This window comes from Manduca sexta, chromosome 16, assembly GCF_014839805.1.
Source record: "Manduca sexta isolate Smith_Timp_Sample1 chromosome 16, JHU_Msex_v1.0, whole genome shotgun sequence".
NCBI classification, from domain to species: domain Eukaryota; kingdom Metazoa; phylum Arthropoda; class Insecta; order Lepidoptera; family Sphingidae; genus Manduca; species Manduca sexta.
In genome coordinates, this window is record NC_051130.1 from 7,448,675 (window position 1) to 7,463,655 (window position 14,981).

A 14,981-nucleotide genomic window follows, 5' to 3' on the forward strand; every position below is an offset into this window, starting at 1 on the left:
TAATAAATTCGTTGAGGCGATTTCTTCGTCTGCAGACTCTCACATTCCACTTAAAAAGGCAAATCATCCAAGTCGCCGCCATGGTGGGATGCAGAGTGCACGAGCATTATTCACCAACGCCACAAAGCTGAAATTAAATATAACTCTTCAATGACGACAGAGAATTTCATTCTTTTCAACAAATGTCGGCCCGTTCCCGCAGATTATTATCCCTAAAAAAGCAGGGTTGGATGCGGTTTTGCGAAGAGTCTGTCACCCAAATTCCCTTCATCATATGTTTGGAGTCAAATAAAAAGTTTAGATCTGCCCGTAATTTTTCTAATACCCCATCAATGATCCTTCCACTTGGATCGACTCATTTGCTTCTAAATTGCCCCTCCTTCAGTCCCAGACTTTTCCTGTCTTCCCTCTTATATCCTCCTCTTCCTTCAACTCACCCTAGCATCCCCATTTTCGTTTGAAGAATTGCAATTGTCTTTAGACGGCCTTGTCGACTCTTCTCCTGGGCTTGGCATTCCTATTCGTTCTTGACAGAGCTAATGATAACTGCAAACAGTTTTACCTAAAACTGATTAATAATTTTGAAACTGGTGTTGTTTTGATGCATGGAAAACACAAATTATTATACCTCTTCAAACCAGGTAAAAATCCTCTTCACTCTTCTTCATATAGACCATAGCCCTCTCCTCTATATTACTTAAAATTTCAGAACATTTGCTCAAACATCGATTGGATTGGTTCATGGAGAACTCAGGCAAATTGTCAGATACGCAGTTTGGATTCAGGAAAGGAATAGACTCTGACAGTCTTAGCATTCTTACAACTGATATTGAATTTGATGACGAGCAGATCGGTGAGGCAATTAAAATCAACTTAACACATTCTTACCCCTAGAACTGTCTGGAAAGGCCTACCTGCCTCAAGGTTCAGTACTGAGTCCTCTGCTTTACAACATTTATACTTATGATCTTGATGTAGTGGTGAACAGTTACTGTCAAGTCCTACAATACGCAGATGACCTCGTACTTTACTCATCTTCCAAATTTATCCACTGTGTAGAATCTGACTTAAACCAGGCACTAGCATATCTGGGTGATTGGTTAAATGTTCATGGTCTCACCCTATCAACATCAAAATGCAATTCAGTGTTGTTTACAAAAGAAATATTCCCCTGTTAAATCCTTATTGATGACGAAGTCATTACTCAGTCTATCAAACTAAATTTCTAGGCATTATACTAGATTCGAGGATGACCGGTATCCCCATTGCCTTTACATTTCCCAAAAATGTGAAAAATGATTAACATCTTGCGTTCCCTGTCTGGAGTTTGGTGGGGTGCATCCTTACTCTCAAAAATTGCTATACAATGCAATTATCAGAAGTCACCTGGATTACGGCTGTTTTCTGCTAGACCATTGTAATAAGGCAGGTTTGAATAGTTTGGATAAAATACAAGCTAGATGTTTACGTATAATTATGGGGGCTATGAAATCTACTCCTATCAATGCCATGCAAGTGGAGTGCGTTGAACCCCTTCATATCCGTCGCCAGTACCTGTGTGACAGATTTTTCTTTAAAATTGTTCAATCTACTTCTCACCCTCTTTTAGATAAACTTAGAACTCTTTCACAGTCACTTCCAAGTAATCCACGGTCCATGCCTTGTCTTCTTCTTAGTTTCCGCAGTTTTTCTCAATTATCTTGCCCAACGTTCCAATCCTCACTTAGTCCTTTGTACTCCCTTCCTTATAAGGCCCTAATTTTAAACCCTCTGTCCTTCTCAATTTCGGCATAAATAAAGGTACAATTGAGGCAAACATTGTTTTAATGAGATATTGAATTCAAAATGGGAGGGTTGGTTACCAATGTTTTGCGATGCCTCTAAATTATCAGATGACGCGTGCGTGGGTTCGGCTGTTTGGATTCCTAATTCACGCATCATACTTTCTTTTAAATCTCCTCCTGTGTACCTCTGTATACAGGGGAATCTATAGCAATACTTGAAGCTGTTCGATTTGCCCAATCGCATAAATTAGATAAATCTATAATTTTTCCGACTCTTTAAGTAGTCTTCAGGCCATAATGTCCAATCCATTCCGCTCCAAATCTAAATTCCCTATTACCTTGAAAATAAGACAGACATTGTTTGAGTGTGCTCTACATAACCTTAAAATAGTACTGGCCTGGATTCCGGGTCATGAAGGGATTCATGGCAATGAAACTGTGGACTCCTGTGCAAAATTTGCGACTCAGAGTGGTTCCTTGAATACTACAATTACTTCAGCCAAGACTTATGTGGCTTTTTGTCGCGTACTCGACTAACTCGCACATGGAATGAGCAGTGGCGGGTATCTAAATCGGTGAAGGGAAAATACTATGGAGACATTGTTCCAGATATCCCAGTCAAACCATGGTTTTCAAGTTCCGTCAATTGGACAAAACTGCTATTTCCACTATCTGTCGTCTTCGTTTCGACCATGCATGCACCCCGATTCATCTGGCAAAATTAAGGGTTAGAGACCATTCACTTTGTGAATGTGGCTTGGAGGAAGGAAGCGCCGATCATTTATTCTTTAATTGTCCCAAATTACGATATCCCTATATAATATTCTTCCTGATAACGTCTCCCGCCCCACTAGTTTCAAGTGTATCCTCTCCTTAGTAGACTCTCCCTTTGTTAGACAGCTATGTAAATTTATAGAAATTAACAAAATAAAGTTATAACATAGGTAACTGTCTAAGTCTAAAGTCCTTTCTAACTTTTAGTCATAAGTGTCAAATGTTTCTGTACGTTTAGTTATATCTAATGCATGTGGTGTTATTTATTTATTGGTTTGAAATAATATTTATATGCGTGATGTCTACTTATCATATACATGTTGTTGTAGATCACTAACATTTGGGAAAACATCAATTCAATACGCTACGAGGGAAAAAAAAGAGTCAACTGTCACTCAATAACTGTCTTAACGTAGTGGTTATATCCTATGGAACTGTCAAATCCCCTTCGTTTATCTTCTCCCATTAACAAAAGTCTTCATCATAAAGACATTCAACTTTAATACCCAGATTAATACCTCAGTAATCTGCAGTCTGAAACAACGTGACATTGGCGGAATAGCTTCATAATCAAGCTCGTCGCCAGTAATCAGAAAGAAGAAGAAGAAATTTATCGATGGAGTGGGCATCGATTATATTCATATTGTCAAAACAATTGTCATTCACATTCAATCATAATATAAAGCATGTTTTAGCAAAATAAATAGATTTTTATTTTGATATGAATGATTGTTCTAGAGATTCAGTAAAAATTATAATTATTTACACTTTCTTGTTTTATACTACTTCTCTTTATCTCTTTATAACATAAATCAAGGAGAAAAGATAACATAAACACATCTATGTCCTCTACTGCACAACATAACCTCAATTTTTCCAGGCATGTCAATAAATAAATTTTGAAGAAATATTTGTAGAGAAATACTTTTCAGTGTGCAAATCACAGGATACTAATGAAATAGCTAATAATGTCTTCTGGAACGCGCTTATTTGTGGGTAACCTCCCAGAAAATACAAATGAAAATGAATTGCGAAGTGCTTTCTCAAGTTATGGCGAGATAACTGGTGTAGATTTAAAAAGTAAATCAGGATCTACAGAGGAACAGAAAAAGTTTGCTTTTGTAACTATTTCCTCTTCAAATCTTAATATAGAATCATGTAAGTTGGTGAATAAACATTTATTTATTTATTTATTATCAAACTAATACTACTTACAGGGTCATTACCCCAATGCTGTAGTATCGACAATCTATTTACATGTATATATATAATAGTTATTTAGTTTTATAACATATTATCCATGTTGCTATCCTTGTGGGAATTCACTCCAGAGGGACAATTAAATACATCAGTTTCAATTGCAATGAAGTTGAGAGTTGAACATGTAATGACTGAACGTCTATCAATATATACTATTTTAATTTATCTATATGCAGGTATAAAACATTTTTCAAACGAAGATTTTAAGGGCGCAAGGTTGTATGTGACACGAGCTGCATTGAGAAGTTTTCTGGAGGCGCTTGCAAGGAAAGACAAGCAAAAAAAGGAGGAAAACAAAGGTTATTAACAATTCAATTAGGGCATGTGTTTGGCTCAAGGCTATTATAAGTCTTGAAAACTAACCCTAGATTATGTTAGCTCTACACACACATTTTCACTTCTTTATAAGCAAATGAATCTACTGAGAAACTCAATGTGTATTTCTGATTTACAGACATTAAATAAGAACATTATACACGCTTATCGAAATTGTCAACAATAATGATATTTTTGTAACTTTATAGGAGAAATTGGAAGAGTTGCCTAAAAAGAATCCAATAATTAAATTAAGTGACAAATTAAATCCTCGTAAAAGAAAATCAGATGTCATTCAGTCAGAGACAAATCATGGTTCTAAATTTAATAAACCCTTACATAAACAGAAATATGTTAAATCTGAATTTGATAATAGTACCGAGGTCGGCCAAGAAATATTATCTGAAGGAGATAAGAAAAAGAAAGATTCTGATAAAAAAAGATTGGAGTCAATGAAAAAGAAAAGACAGGAATTTAAGGAGAAGCAAATGATCATCAAAACTGGACTTACTAGTGTTGTAAGTTACAAAATTTCCTGACAATAACTTCAATTTATTCATTGCCTGATTGGGCAACATCCCATTATATAATTTACTTTTGGACTTTATAATATACAAAAAGAGTCTTCCCATTCTGTTTAGTACATAAATATGATTGAAAAACAAATATTGCAAAAAAATTGGAGGTAGATTGTTTTTTCTTCTCTGTAAATTGGGACAACATAAGGAACACTAATAATTTCACTGAAAAATCTTTAATAGAACAATTTTCTAATATTATTGGGAAGTTTGAACTAAACTACAGTTAAGTTGCCGTTAAAATGAATTGACTTTAAATTATTTTTTATTATAATACAGGACAAAACACCAAACAAAAAAGTGATATTTTCGGATAATGATGATGATATCACACCAATAATGAATGGTGAAGGTAAAAAATCACAAAAGCATAATGCTAAAAATACATTATTTGATGACAATGATGAAAGTGAAGATGATGTGAACTTTGAAATTAAGCAACAATTTGAAGGCAAAAAGGGGCAAAAGGTAACAAAAATAAAAGACTTGACATGATTTAAATTTTTAGGAAGTTTTTTATTTACTTTTAATATTAGGTTTTAGATTTGCAATCAAGATATAAATCTGATAAACGTTTCATCTTAGATGAAAGGTTCATTGATGGAGACCAATCAGAAACAGAAGAACAAAAGGAAGAAGAAAATGAAGAAATTGAATTAGAACAGGTTGATGAAAAGAAGAAACAACTTAATATTTTACAAGATGTTCTTGGTGTAGCTATAAAAACAAAAATTCGAGATCAAGACAATGCAAAGTCTAAGTAAGTATTCAAAAAGGATATGCATAGTACCTAGTAAATACCATTAGATATGTTGCAATTGTAAAAAAAAATATATATAATTCCAGGACCAAAATAGGAATGTTGCGGTTTGATCCTCTGCAGCCAGATCATGCAAAATTTTTAATGCCATTGGAAGAAAAAAAGCAGGAAATTAAAAAGAGTAAAAAGAAAAACAAAGATAAAAAAGATGAAGTTGAAGAGCAAAGTCAAGAATTTGTTGAAGAGAAAGTTGAAGTATCAAAAGAACAGTTTTACAAAGTTAGTGAGACATTAAAAGAAGCCATAGCGCAGCCAACATCATTTAGTCTAAGGAGTTTATTTACCAGGAATGAAGATGATGATAATGGTATATACTTTCTTATTATTTTATATTATTTTGTAGTAGAATTAATTCTGGAGTAAAACATCATCTGACATTGAAAATATTTCAGCTCCTCAAGACCAAGAAATGAATTATATACCTTTGGAAAAACCTAGCAAACCTAAAGTAAAGAATCCTCTTGACCCTGGAGAGAAGAATCCATTTGTGTATGATTCATCTGACTCTGAAGCTGAGGAAGAAAAAGAAGTGAAAATAAATCCAGCAACACCTCAGCCTGAACCTAAAGCTGTATGGAAGGAAAACTTATTCTTCTCCAGTGATGACACTAGATTAAAAGGTATGATTGTAAATATTTCTCTATAGTGTAATAATAGTAATGAAAAAAGTTAGCAGCAAATACTGACCGTGGCATATTCTGAACAATTTGTTTTAATATCTTGTGTAGGCATCAGTGTCACTGAACTGCTTTGAAAGTAGAGTGTGGGAAGATACACAATATTTTGTTTAAGGGTGTGTACCTCATAATTTATGTCTCAAGGTAGAACATTTTAATAGTGTGTTGTCTATTTCTGTCAAAGGGGGCTAGGGCTTTTGTAAATAAAATATTTTAAGTTTATCAAAGCACCAATCAAAGTGCATGTATGGAGTGACAAACTTGTGACCATACAATGCTCAAAATATGAAATAAAAAACTATTTTACTTTTTTATAATAGTAGTAAAATGAAACAGTCACTATTTTCAATTTCATGAAAGTCTAAAAGGCCATAACAAAAGGTTGTAATAATAATGCCATAACAAATCCTGTAGTAAAAATTTTTTCGTGTTAAATAATTAAAGGATTGTACGCTTTGTAATTTATGAATTAAAAAATAAAGTTAACCCATGTTGTAAAGTACAATATAATTTGGTTTCAGAAGCATTAATATTCTTTAATAAACCTATCGAAACAGATGTACAGAAGGAAAGAAGAGAACTGAAATCACTGATGAAAAAACGCATTTACAACAAAGAAAGAAAAAGTCAAATGTTCCAAAAGAAAATAGGTGGGAGAAAAAAAACTATGAAAAAGAGTTACAATAAAAATAAAAGCAAACATAGTTGAGAGTATTATGTAATTAAAAGAATTTTGTCATATCTAGTTCTTTTATTTTCTATTGAAAACAATGCAAATTATCTCTTCTTCCAGGTAGGCTTCTTTCTTGCACCAGGTTGGCCAGGCTTCTTTCGTTCACGTCTTCTGTGGTCTCTGGTTAATATGCCAGCCACTTGCATTTTTTCCAACATGTCTTTATCAACAAAACTACGTAATCCCCAGGCAATGCCCCATCTTATAGCTCCAGACTGGCCAGATGGTCCTCCACCTTCAATATTACATTCTACATCAACCCGATCTTGCATTCCACTAAAGATTAATGGGAACATAACTTGCTCTCTAGATTGGACATCTTCAAAGTATGTCAAATCCTTGCCATTTATTGTTATTTTTCCAGTGCCTGGAGAACGAATAGTGACATCTCCCCTTGAATCTTTGCGTAAACATTCATAAGTGGTAACAAAAGCTCGACCTTCATCATCATAACTAGGTTTGGGTATTTCTAAAGCAAATTTCTGGGAAACTAGAGGTTTCCTATACTTTTCAATAAAATCTTTGTATCTATATGAATAAGGAAAAGCGGCCAGTCTCTCCATGACCACTTTGAAATTATCATATTCTAAATCGGAAATACTCTCAACAAGAACTTGTTCTAGTTGATCTTTGGATAACCATAGACTGCTGCCTAATTCGAGTTTGCCATTCGGATCTGGTGTTGCCTTTTTTCTTATAACCTTATCTTGGAAATTGTACAGTTGTTGTAAATTATCAGCAGCATCATGTAGAAGTTTGAAAAAATTAGGCTTTCCAGTATAAAATAAGAAATGGTGAGGCCTGCCAGCTTCATCAAATTCAGCGGCTTTACGAGCAGGAAACACTTCTTCTGGTGGTTTCATTAGTGGTCGAGCAGCAGGGTCATAAATACCACTTGGAAATAAATATTCAATAGCTCGGTCGACATCTTTTTGAGTAAACGTCTCCGGATCCTCCCCCATCATGTTTGCAAGGTGTCGCTTACCAATATTGTATTCAATTTGCTGTTGTTTCATAAATTCATCATGTTCTTTGGCTCTTTCTAAATAAGCCTTCATAGCCTTGCTGATTTTTTTCTTTTCGCTTAATGTTTCCCAGTCTGTTAAGTTATTGAGAACATTTTTAGATGGGTCCACAGATTTCGTACTATACTGTATACTGGCACATATTAATGGGTTTTTATAATTAACACATAGCTTTGTTGCGGGCAGTAATTGCCTCAAAGAGAAAGACTTTATTCCACTTTGGAACATAGTGAAACGGTTGAGTTCATGCACTTATTCTTAGTACACGGTCCATTACCATAAGATACTTAGAGTCGTTTTAAAATAGATACTTTGCTTTTTTGAGACTCGTAGATACTTCTCAATTATTAGAATTTTATAACCTCAATTTATATAGATTTTTTGTGTTTTAATTTTTTACGAATGTTGCCCGAAAATTTGTCTTTAAGATTGACATCAGTCAATGATCATGCTGCTTGAAGAAATTATAAGAAAAAGAATGTCATCCCTAAATATTTATAAAATAAGAATTCTTGTCTATGCAATTCAGTTGTATCGAGTATAATACTTACTATAAAAAAACATAGAATTTATGTACATGTGTATATAAATTCTATATTTTTTTATTTCTTTTCATTTGAAAGTTCTGCGTGTATATTTTCCTGAATTCATAGTAAATTAAAAAATGTCGGCAAGTGGCAACCCTTATTAGAAAATGACGCGCGGTCTTGGCGTTCATTGACATCCGTTGTAATTTTGAAAATAAAAACAGAAAACTCTGTAGAAATTCGGACACGCATGATTTTATGTAATAAACAAGTTACATTGTGACGATAAAGTGCTCTTAAGTGAGAAGAAACAATGGATAGTGACAGTGAAAATGATATACTTACATCTAACAACGTTTTTACTTTTCAGACTATGAATACGGTTAGACTTCCATTTGTACGATTTTTCTTCAACTACTAAAATTAATTCAACATTAGATGTCTTAATTGTTTTTATATACATTACGTTCATAAAGTGTTATTCATCTATCATGTAAAGAAAAAATTGATAAGTGAATTAATGCGTATACATATATATTCTGGATATATCTCTTATTATATTGTTTTCTTCTAGACTTTACATTTTAACTCAATTTACGCTTGTATGATGTTTCAGACGGTCAGTGCCAAAGGTCCAAACATGACTAATATCACAAGTTTGAGCTACCGCAACAATGTTCCGACATCAACCATGTACTTGCCTCGAAACATGGAACATTCCAAATATGCCAGTTCAGTGTATGACCAGAGAAGCATTCACAGCAGAAGAGAGGTCTCCCCTATGTCAGTGCGAAGTGCTTACGACTTTCAGCCAAGGAATTTTAACATGTCTCACTATCCTCGCGGCATGAGCTCACAAAGGTCTGTGATGAATGGAAGGAGTGGAAGTCCAATGTCTATGAGTATGTATATTTTAAATCGGTAATACTTTTTTTTTTTCAAAAAAGTTAAATGAATTTTCAAAGTAAAAATTTAAAGAAAGGAGGTAATACAAATGCAATTGATTAATTTTTTTTTATATTTTCAGCTTCTACAACAAGTGTTAGTGCCATTGACATTGCTATGGCACTCAAAAATACCCAGTTTAATAGGCATGATTTCAAAATAATATCAGAAGCATATAATAAATTTGTGAAAAGTAAAATTAGAAAGAAATTTGAGAGGAAGCGAAATCTTAGATTGTTTTTAAAAGGAGCTAGACGCAGGTCTGGTGGGGAATCCGGAGAGCAAGGAAGTGATTCCTCCATCAGTGATGATGATTGTAGATCCAACAAGACCTCATTATATAAGGGGAATATGTCAAGTAGTAGATCAACAAAATCAGACCTCACCAACATTAGGAGAACAATGCAAGAAAGTAATATTTACAATGATTGTTCAGCTAACCTGAAACAAAAATCCTTCAAAAATATGTTTTCTGTTGACTCTGGTAGTTTAAATTCAAATGCTTGTAATAAATCACATAATGGTCCATTACAGAAAGATCGTTTCAAATCAAGCTTTCTCTTACCATCACAAAGATTTAACAAAACTGTGGCTGCTTCAACAATACCTGAGAATGTGGAGAAACAACCCAGAAACATGTACCAAAAGTCTGCTAAAGAGAATTTTGCCAAAAATGATGTGAGAGGAAACAACTTCATGTCAACAATAGATAGTGAACATGAAGAAATATTTGCAGAGGCCCCCGTTAGACAAAATCAACTTGATACAGAACCACAGCGCAAAAGAATCCTAGAAAAAGATGAGGAAACACCTACACCCCATAAAAAGAGAAATAGGTTGTCACCAATTAAAAATATATTGGGTGATCATAATTTAAATGAAGATATAAATAGTGATCAAAGTGGCAAAAATCAAGATGAATTTATTTTTGCCAAGCCTTCATTTCCTATTAAAAAAATAGCTAATCCTAAAGTAAAGGAAAAATTAATTGCCAAATCCCCTCATGTTAATAATATTATATTTGAAAAAAATGTAACTCAAGAAAATAATGCTGCACACCCTGTAAAAAACACCAATATAGTACAGGAAAAAGAACAACATCAAAACAAAGAAGGTCTTGAACCAATTGATCATTCTAGCACTGATATCTCTATGAGACCGAGTTTTATAAAGAGAAAGCTTTTCACCCAAAAACTGGATGTTGCAGAGAATAAAGTGCTAAGTTCTGATCATGAAAGTAGTCCAAAAACTGTATATGGTGCAATACAAAAAGAAAAGCACAAAGCTAGAAAATTAGTTACAAATCAATCATGTTTAAGCAGAGATGTACTTCATGATGATAATTATTTGGATTTGATACACAAGATTGTGCCGCCAGACCAAATGAATAGCACAAACCAACCAAACAAAAGTGACAATCAAAGAAATAGTAATGGTGATGATAAATGGGATGTCACTTCTGTTATATCAACTTGCAATCTTGATAATGCAAGTGATACTTATACGGATGAAGATATATTTCATGACGAAAATAATATTAAAAATAAAAACAAAAAAACTGCAAACAAACCTGTTCCTAAAAATAAGCAAGAGTGTAAAGTAATTATTGAAAGAGTTCCGGCCGTTCGAAATATGCTTCTGAAAAATAATATAAAATGCAATCTCAAACAAAATGAATCTTCAAGTTCTGCCAGTAAGTATTTTCATTTGAGTCAATGGTTATTAGGAGGCCTAAATATTTCTAAGTTTTATGTAACTCAATATATAACACATAACCATATCTATTGTTTCAGATGTTACTAAAAATAATATGAAATCATGTGCCAAGTCATTTTGGGACACTGATTTAGAAAGCGATATTGAGTGCCATGGTACACAAAAAACAATAAATACTATTAAGCCTCCCTCAATTCCAGGTAAATCACTTTTATTTTAAGTTTGTAAACTGAGCTCTGTTATTATATATTGAATTTAACCGAACTGCCAAAGAAAAGTACCTTTGGCGTGCTTACAATAGCTATAAATTATCATAATTTAAAACATTATTTTTAATGTCTATTTTATAAAGTTTAGTTTCGGTATTTTTACGAAATTATGTTTTTGAGTGGGTTTTTTTTAATATTTTATATGATAATTAACATAATCTATAATATTTAATTTCAGGTAACAAAATAAAAGCTGTTGATCAGCAACCAAAAAAAGTTAATCCAAAGAAAACCACACCACCAACAGCAAATATTTCATTACTTAACAACTCCACAGCTACTGTTTATAAATTTAACAATACTAGCCTAAGTATCAAATCCCATAGAACTATAAAGAAAAAGAAATGCTGCGACGAAGATTATCAATCAAATGCTACTTTAAATCCAACTCAAAATAAACAACCTGCTTCAAAGGATACATCCTGTCTCTCATATTCTACATTTGTAAAAAACGTAAAAACACAAAATACGGCGGCGAGTATTCCAGATAAAACAGTAAACAATGTTCGCAACAAAAGGTCATGTCGTACTCCAAAGCAAAATACTGAAAATACATTAACAAATGAAAATAAAACAACCAGTAAAAGTGGAGCCAACCAAAGTTTAAGACCAAGGAAAACAGACACATCAAGTATAGTATTAGATGATGAAATTCCACCTAAAACTAAACCAAAAAAACAAAATGTCAATACAGGTAAAAGTAACAAAAAACAAGCAGATAATACGAAGCCTGCCGTCAATTCGAGAAAAAGTGATGTATCTTTTACTTTAAATACAGATGTAAAATCTCAACCAGTCAAATCAAAGAAATTAGAAACCGTAAACAAAAGCAGCGAACGCAAATCTCGACCAAGTAATGTATCATTTTCTATAACATCAGAATATCCTATGACGAGAAGTAGATCTGCAAGCAAGAGTAATGAATATAAGACAAATAGAAGTAGAAGGAAAGTTAACCATAACATAAGTGTAAATAAAGATACATCACTAAATAAGTTGGTTATTAAAACTCCAAACAAGAGGGAAGGAAATAATGGAGTAATAAATATGGTACAAGATTTAAAAAGTAACAAAAGTAAGGTGGTACGAAAAAGATAGCAATTATGAAATGGTTTTTAAACATTTTTTGATGTAAAATGAATTTGTATTATGTGTTTTAGTGCATAGAGACTATTTTGTAATATCAGTACATAGTAATGTATGTGTATGAGAAGCAAATAAGTAGGTGGTTATTGTAAAAACACTTAAAATAAATTAGGAATTGCACAACCACCTCCTATCTAGAACCTTTACCGATAATGTATATTGGTATTGTATAATACCAGCAAGACGATCATGTAATTTTTTTCCCTTTACTATTATTTTGTGATGATAAGGCGATTATATTTAATTAATTATGTTATATCATGCTGCGGATCTAAATGTTATCGAACATAAGTCCGCCTTTTGCAGAAACGTATTTTGAAGCTGACAATGTTACTTAAATTTTATACCTGTTTTAATTTATTTTTATTTTACAAAGGAAATCGACTCTTGAAAGGCATTCATATCTAAGCGACAAATATACTGAAAATGGATTATATAAATATTTTGAATCGCCATATTTTTCTGCGTCATTTGATCTAGGTTTTATAGGTCTAGGACAATTTTAACATCGTTAGACTATATCTTTATAAAATAAACATTTTTATTGTTAGGAATTTTCATATTAAAATCAAAACTTTAAAGCAAAAATTTACTGATTGTCGCTTAGATATGATTGCCTTTCAAGCGTCGACAGGCTATGTTGCAATATTCATATTTCATGGATATAAGTTATTTGACTCTGACAATTTCTTGACAGCATGAATGAGTATACTGAGAATTGTTTTAATGAATAATTTAACAATAAATATGTGGTTTTAAATAATGTATGATTGTAAATATAATATATTATTGTGAATAAAATATTGTAAACTAATTTGTTTTGTTTTTAATTAATTTGTTTAGCTGATTACATACCTTCGCTAAGACAATTTTTAAGATACATAATTCCTCCATTTGTGCAGGAAACTAAATACATATTATCTTGAATCGAAATCCTACAGACCAGCAGTAAGTACTCAACTTTTTTTTATTTATGTCAGTCTATGAATTTTTTAGAATCTCTGGGGCGGGGGGGCTGCCGCCCCTCCCTGCCCTCCCTTGGCGACAGCCTTGCAAAGAGCCACCTGTGAAATAAGGAGTAACAGTTTCTATTCCCATACTGCAACAATTAACGTTTGTGACATGCGCTTTATTTAACGTCTAGGTTTAAATTATGTAATTGATTTATGAGCGGGAAAATGTAAAGATTTACGTCTTATTTATTTAAGAAAACAATTAAGTCTATTTGAAAAATTTAAACCAAAACATTCTTTAATGAATTGTTTACCTATTGATGTTAGTTGCAAATTTCAATATGTTTACTTTAGATGCTCAGAATCGTCAATTTTAATGGCACGTTCATTGTGAAATTATTAATGATACAATATTATTTGCAAAATAACTATTATTTTATAAAGAAGCAGATAGTTATTTGCTTTGGTTGTTAAAATTTATTGGTTGTAAGAAAAAAGAGTTGAAACATATTTCGCCGATATGATAACTAATATCGTAGAAATATGTTAAACTTTTTTTACTATCACAATTTTTCAATAGTTTGCTTCTGAAAACACTGTTGGCTCGTCGTTTTACTAAGAGAGGGCCTTAACATATTAATACCTAAATAAGGTCCAAATTACAACCACATAGAAAGGTGCCGCCCAGCGGACCGGTTGTATTAAAATTGCCTTCTATAGCAAGACATATTTCATTATAAAACTCACCACCCGCAATGCAGTCATGGCTAATAGCACCACCTGCCTACATACAACAAATGTTCCCTTTGAAACATCGAATTATTTATAGGTTGCGATGAAAAAAAATATTTTGTATAAATCCTTCGAATAATAAACAAATAAGAATTGATTTATAAGTAGCATCTGTGTTCCAATTATACGTCTTTCCAAAACAGGCAACGATCATTATTTAACTCCACTTGTGACCATTTAAAGAGGTGCCCACGCATAGTAAAATATGCGTACGAATCTAGCTCAATTGGGACATAATTATGATTGTCAATTCTATGAGGATTTAAAGCAATATTCATAGAACGTGATCCAAAGAGCTATCCATAGGAGTCATTATCGGTAATTTCTTATTTACAAGGTGGCTACTCTAGAAATAATGTTTTTAGTACGTTGCGAATCTTCTATCGACATTAGTCATTATGTTTACGGATGGCGACGTGTGGTGTTATTGTTTGTATATATTTTTATATATACCTTCTTAAATATTAGGTCAACAATTTGAATACGTGCAACTGTTAAGTCTTCGTGAATGGTTGGTTAAGATGCCGCGCAGACGTTGATTTATTACCAGCATAAAAAATGACTACACTTTGAAACTGACAGTTGCTTCAATCATTTCAGGAACTATCACTTACATAGTTTTGCGTTTCGCGTCAACGCGACACTTTAAATTATTAAAACACAAATA

The 14,981-nt window shown here is 32.7% G+C and overlaps 3 protein-coding genes across 4 annotated transcripts in view; 2 read left to right on the top strand and 1 right to left on the bottom strand.

The window, feature by feature from the left end:
* Nucleotides 1–6,944, top strand: part of LOC115447759 (nucleolar protein 8) — an 8,984-nt gene extending 2,040 nt beyond the window's left edge. Inside the window, exons 3-8 of one of the 2 annotated variants that reach the window (XM_030174971.2) lie at nucleotides 4,343–4,651; nucleotides 4,991–5,179; nucleotides 5,248–5,471; nucleotides 5,558–5,838; nucleotides 5,924–6,151; nucleotides 6,730–6,944. In XM_030174971.2, the coding sequence (XP_030030831.2) occupies nucleotides 4,343–4,651; nucleotides 4,991–5,179; nucleotides 5,248–5,471; nucleotides 5,558–5,838; nucleotides 5,924–6,151; nucleotides 6,730–6,917 (1,419 nt within the window). In that variant the 3' untranslated portion in view covers nucleotides 6,918–6,944. The remainder of the gene's footprint in view (nucleotides 1–4,342; nucleotides 4,652–4,990; nucleotides 5,180–5,247; nucleotides 5,472–5,557; nucleotides 5,839–5,923; nucleotides 6,152–6,729) is intronic. The other variant, XM_037439353.1, reaches the window with a different exon arrangement.
* Nucleotides 6,911–8,391, bottom strand: LOC115447760 (28S ribosomal protein S9, mitochondrial). Its single transcript, XM_030174972.2, has one exon. It carries the CDS (start codon nucleotides 8,192–8,194, stop codon nucleotides 6,986–6,988), a length of 1,209 nt encoding a protein of 402 aa, XP_030030832.1. The 5' UTR covers nucleotides 8,195–8,391; the 3' UTR covers nucleotides 6,911–6,985.
* A 245-nt stretch (nucleotides 8,392–8,636) lies between these two features.
* On the top strand, nucleotides 8,637–13,362 carry LOC115447765. Its single transcript, XM_030174984.2, has 5 exons — nucleotides 8,637–8,875; nucleotides 9,110–9,395; nucleotides 9,521–11,131; nucleotides 11,232–11,354; nucleotides 11,602–13,362. Exons 1-5 carry the CDS (start codon nucleotides 8,807–8,809, stop codon nucleotides 12,519–12,521), a joined length of 3,009 nt encoding a protein of 1,002 aa, XP_030030844.1. The 5' UTR covers nucleotides 8,637–8,806; the 3' UTR covers nucleotides 12,522–13,362.
* Nucleotides 13,363–14,981: the final 1,619 nt, after the last annotated feature.

Bases quoted from the DNA above. Each gene is read 5' to 3' on its own strand.
- LOC115447765 (XM_030174984.2), top strand. From the start codon at position 8,807: ATGGATAGTGACAGTGAAAATGATATACTTACATCTAACAACGTTTTT. The intron at 9,396-9,520 runs GTATGTATATTT...TTATATTTTCAG, and splicing joins TGGAAGTCCAATGTCTATGA to CTTCTACAACAAGTGTTAGT. The intron at 11,355-11,601 runs GTAAATCACTTT...ATTTAATTTCAG, and splicing joins TAAGCCTCCCTCAATTCCAG to GTAACAAAATAAAAGCTGTT.
- LOC115447760 (XM_030174972.2), bottom strand. From the start codon at position 8,194: ATGTTCCAAAGTGGAATAAAGTCTTTCTCTTTGAGGCAATTACTGCCC.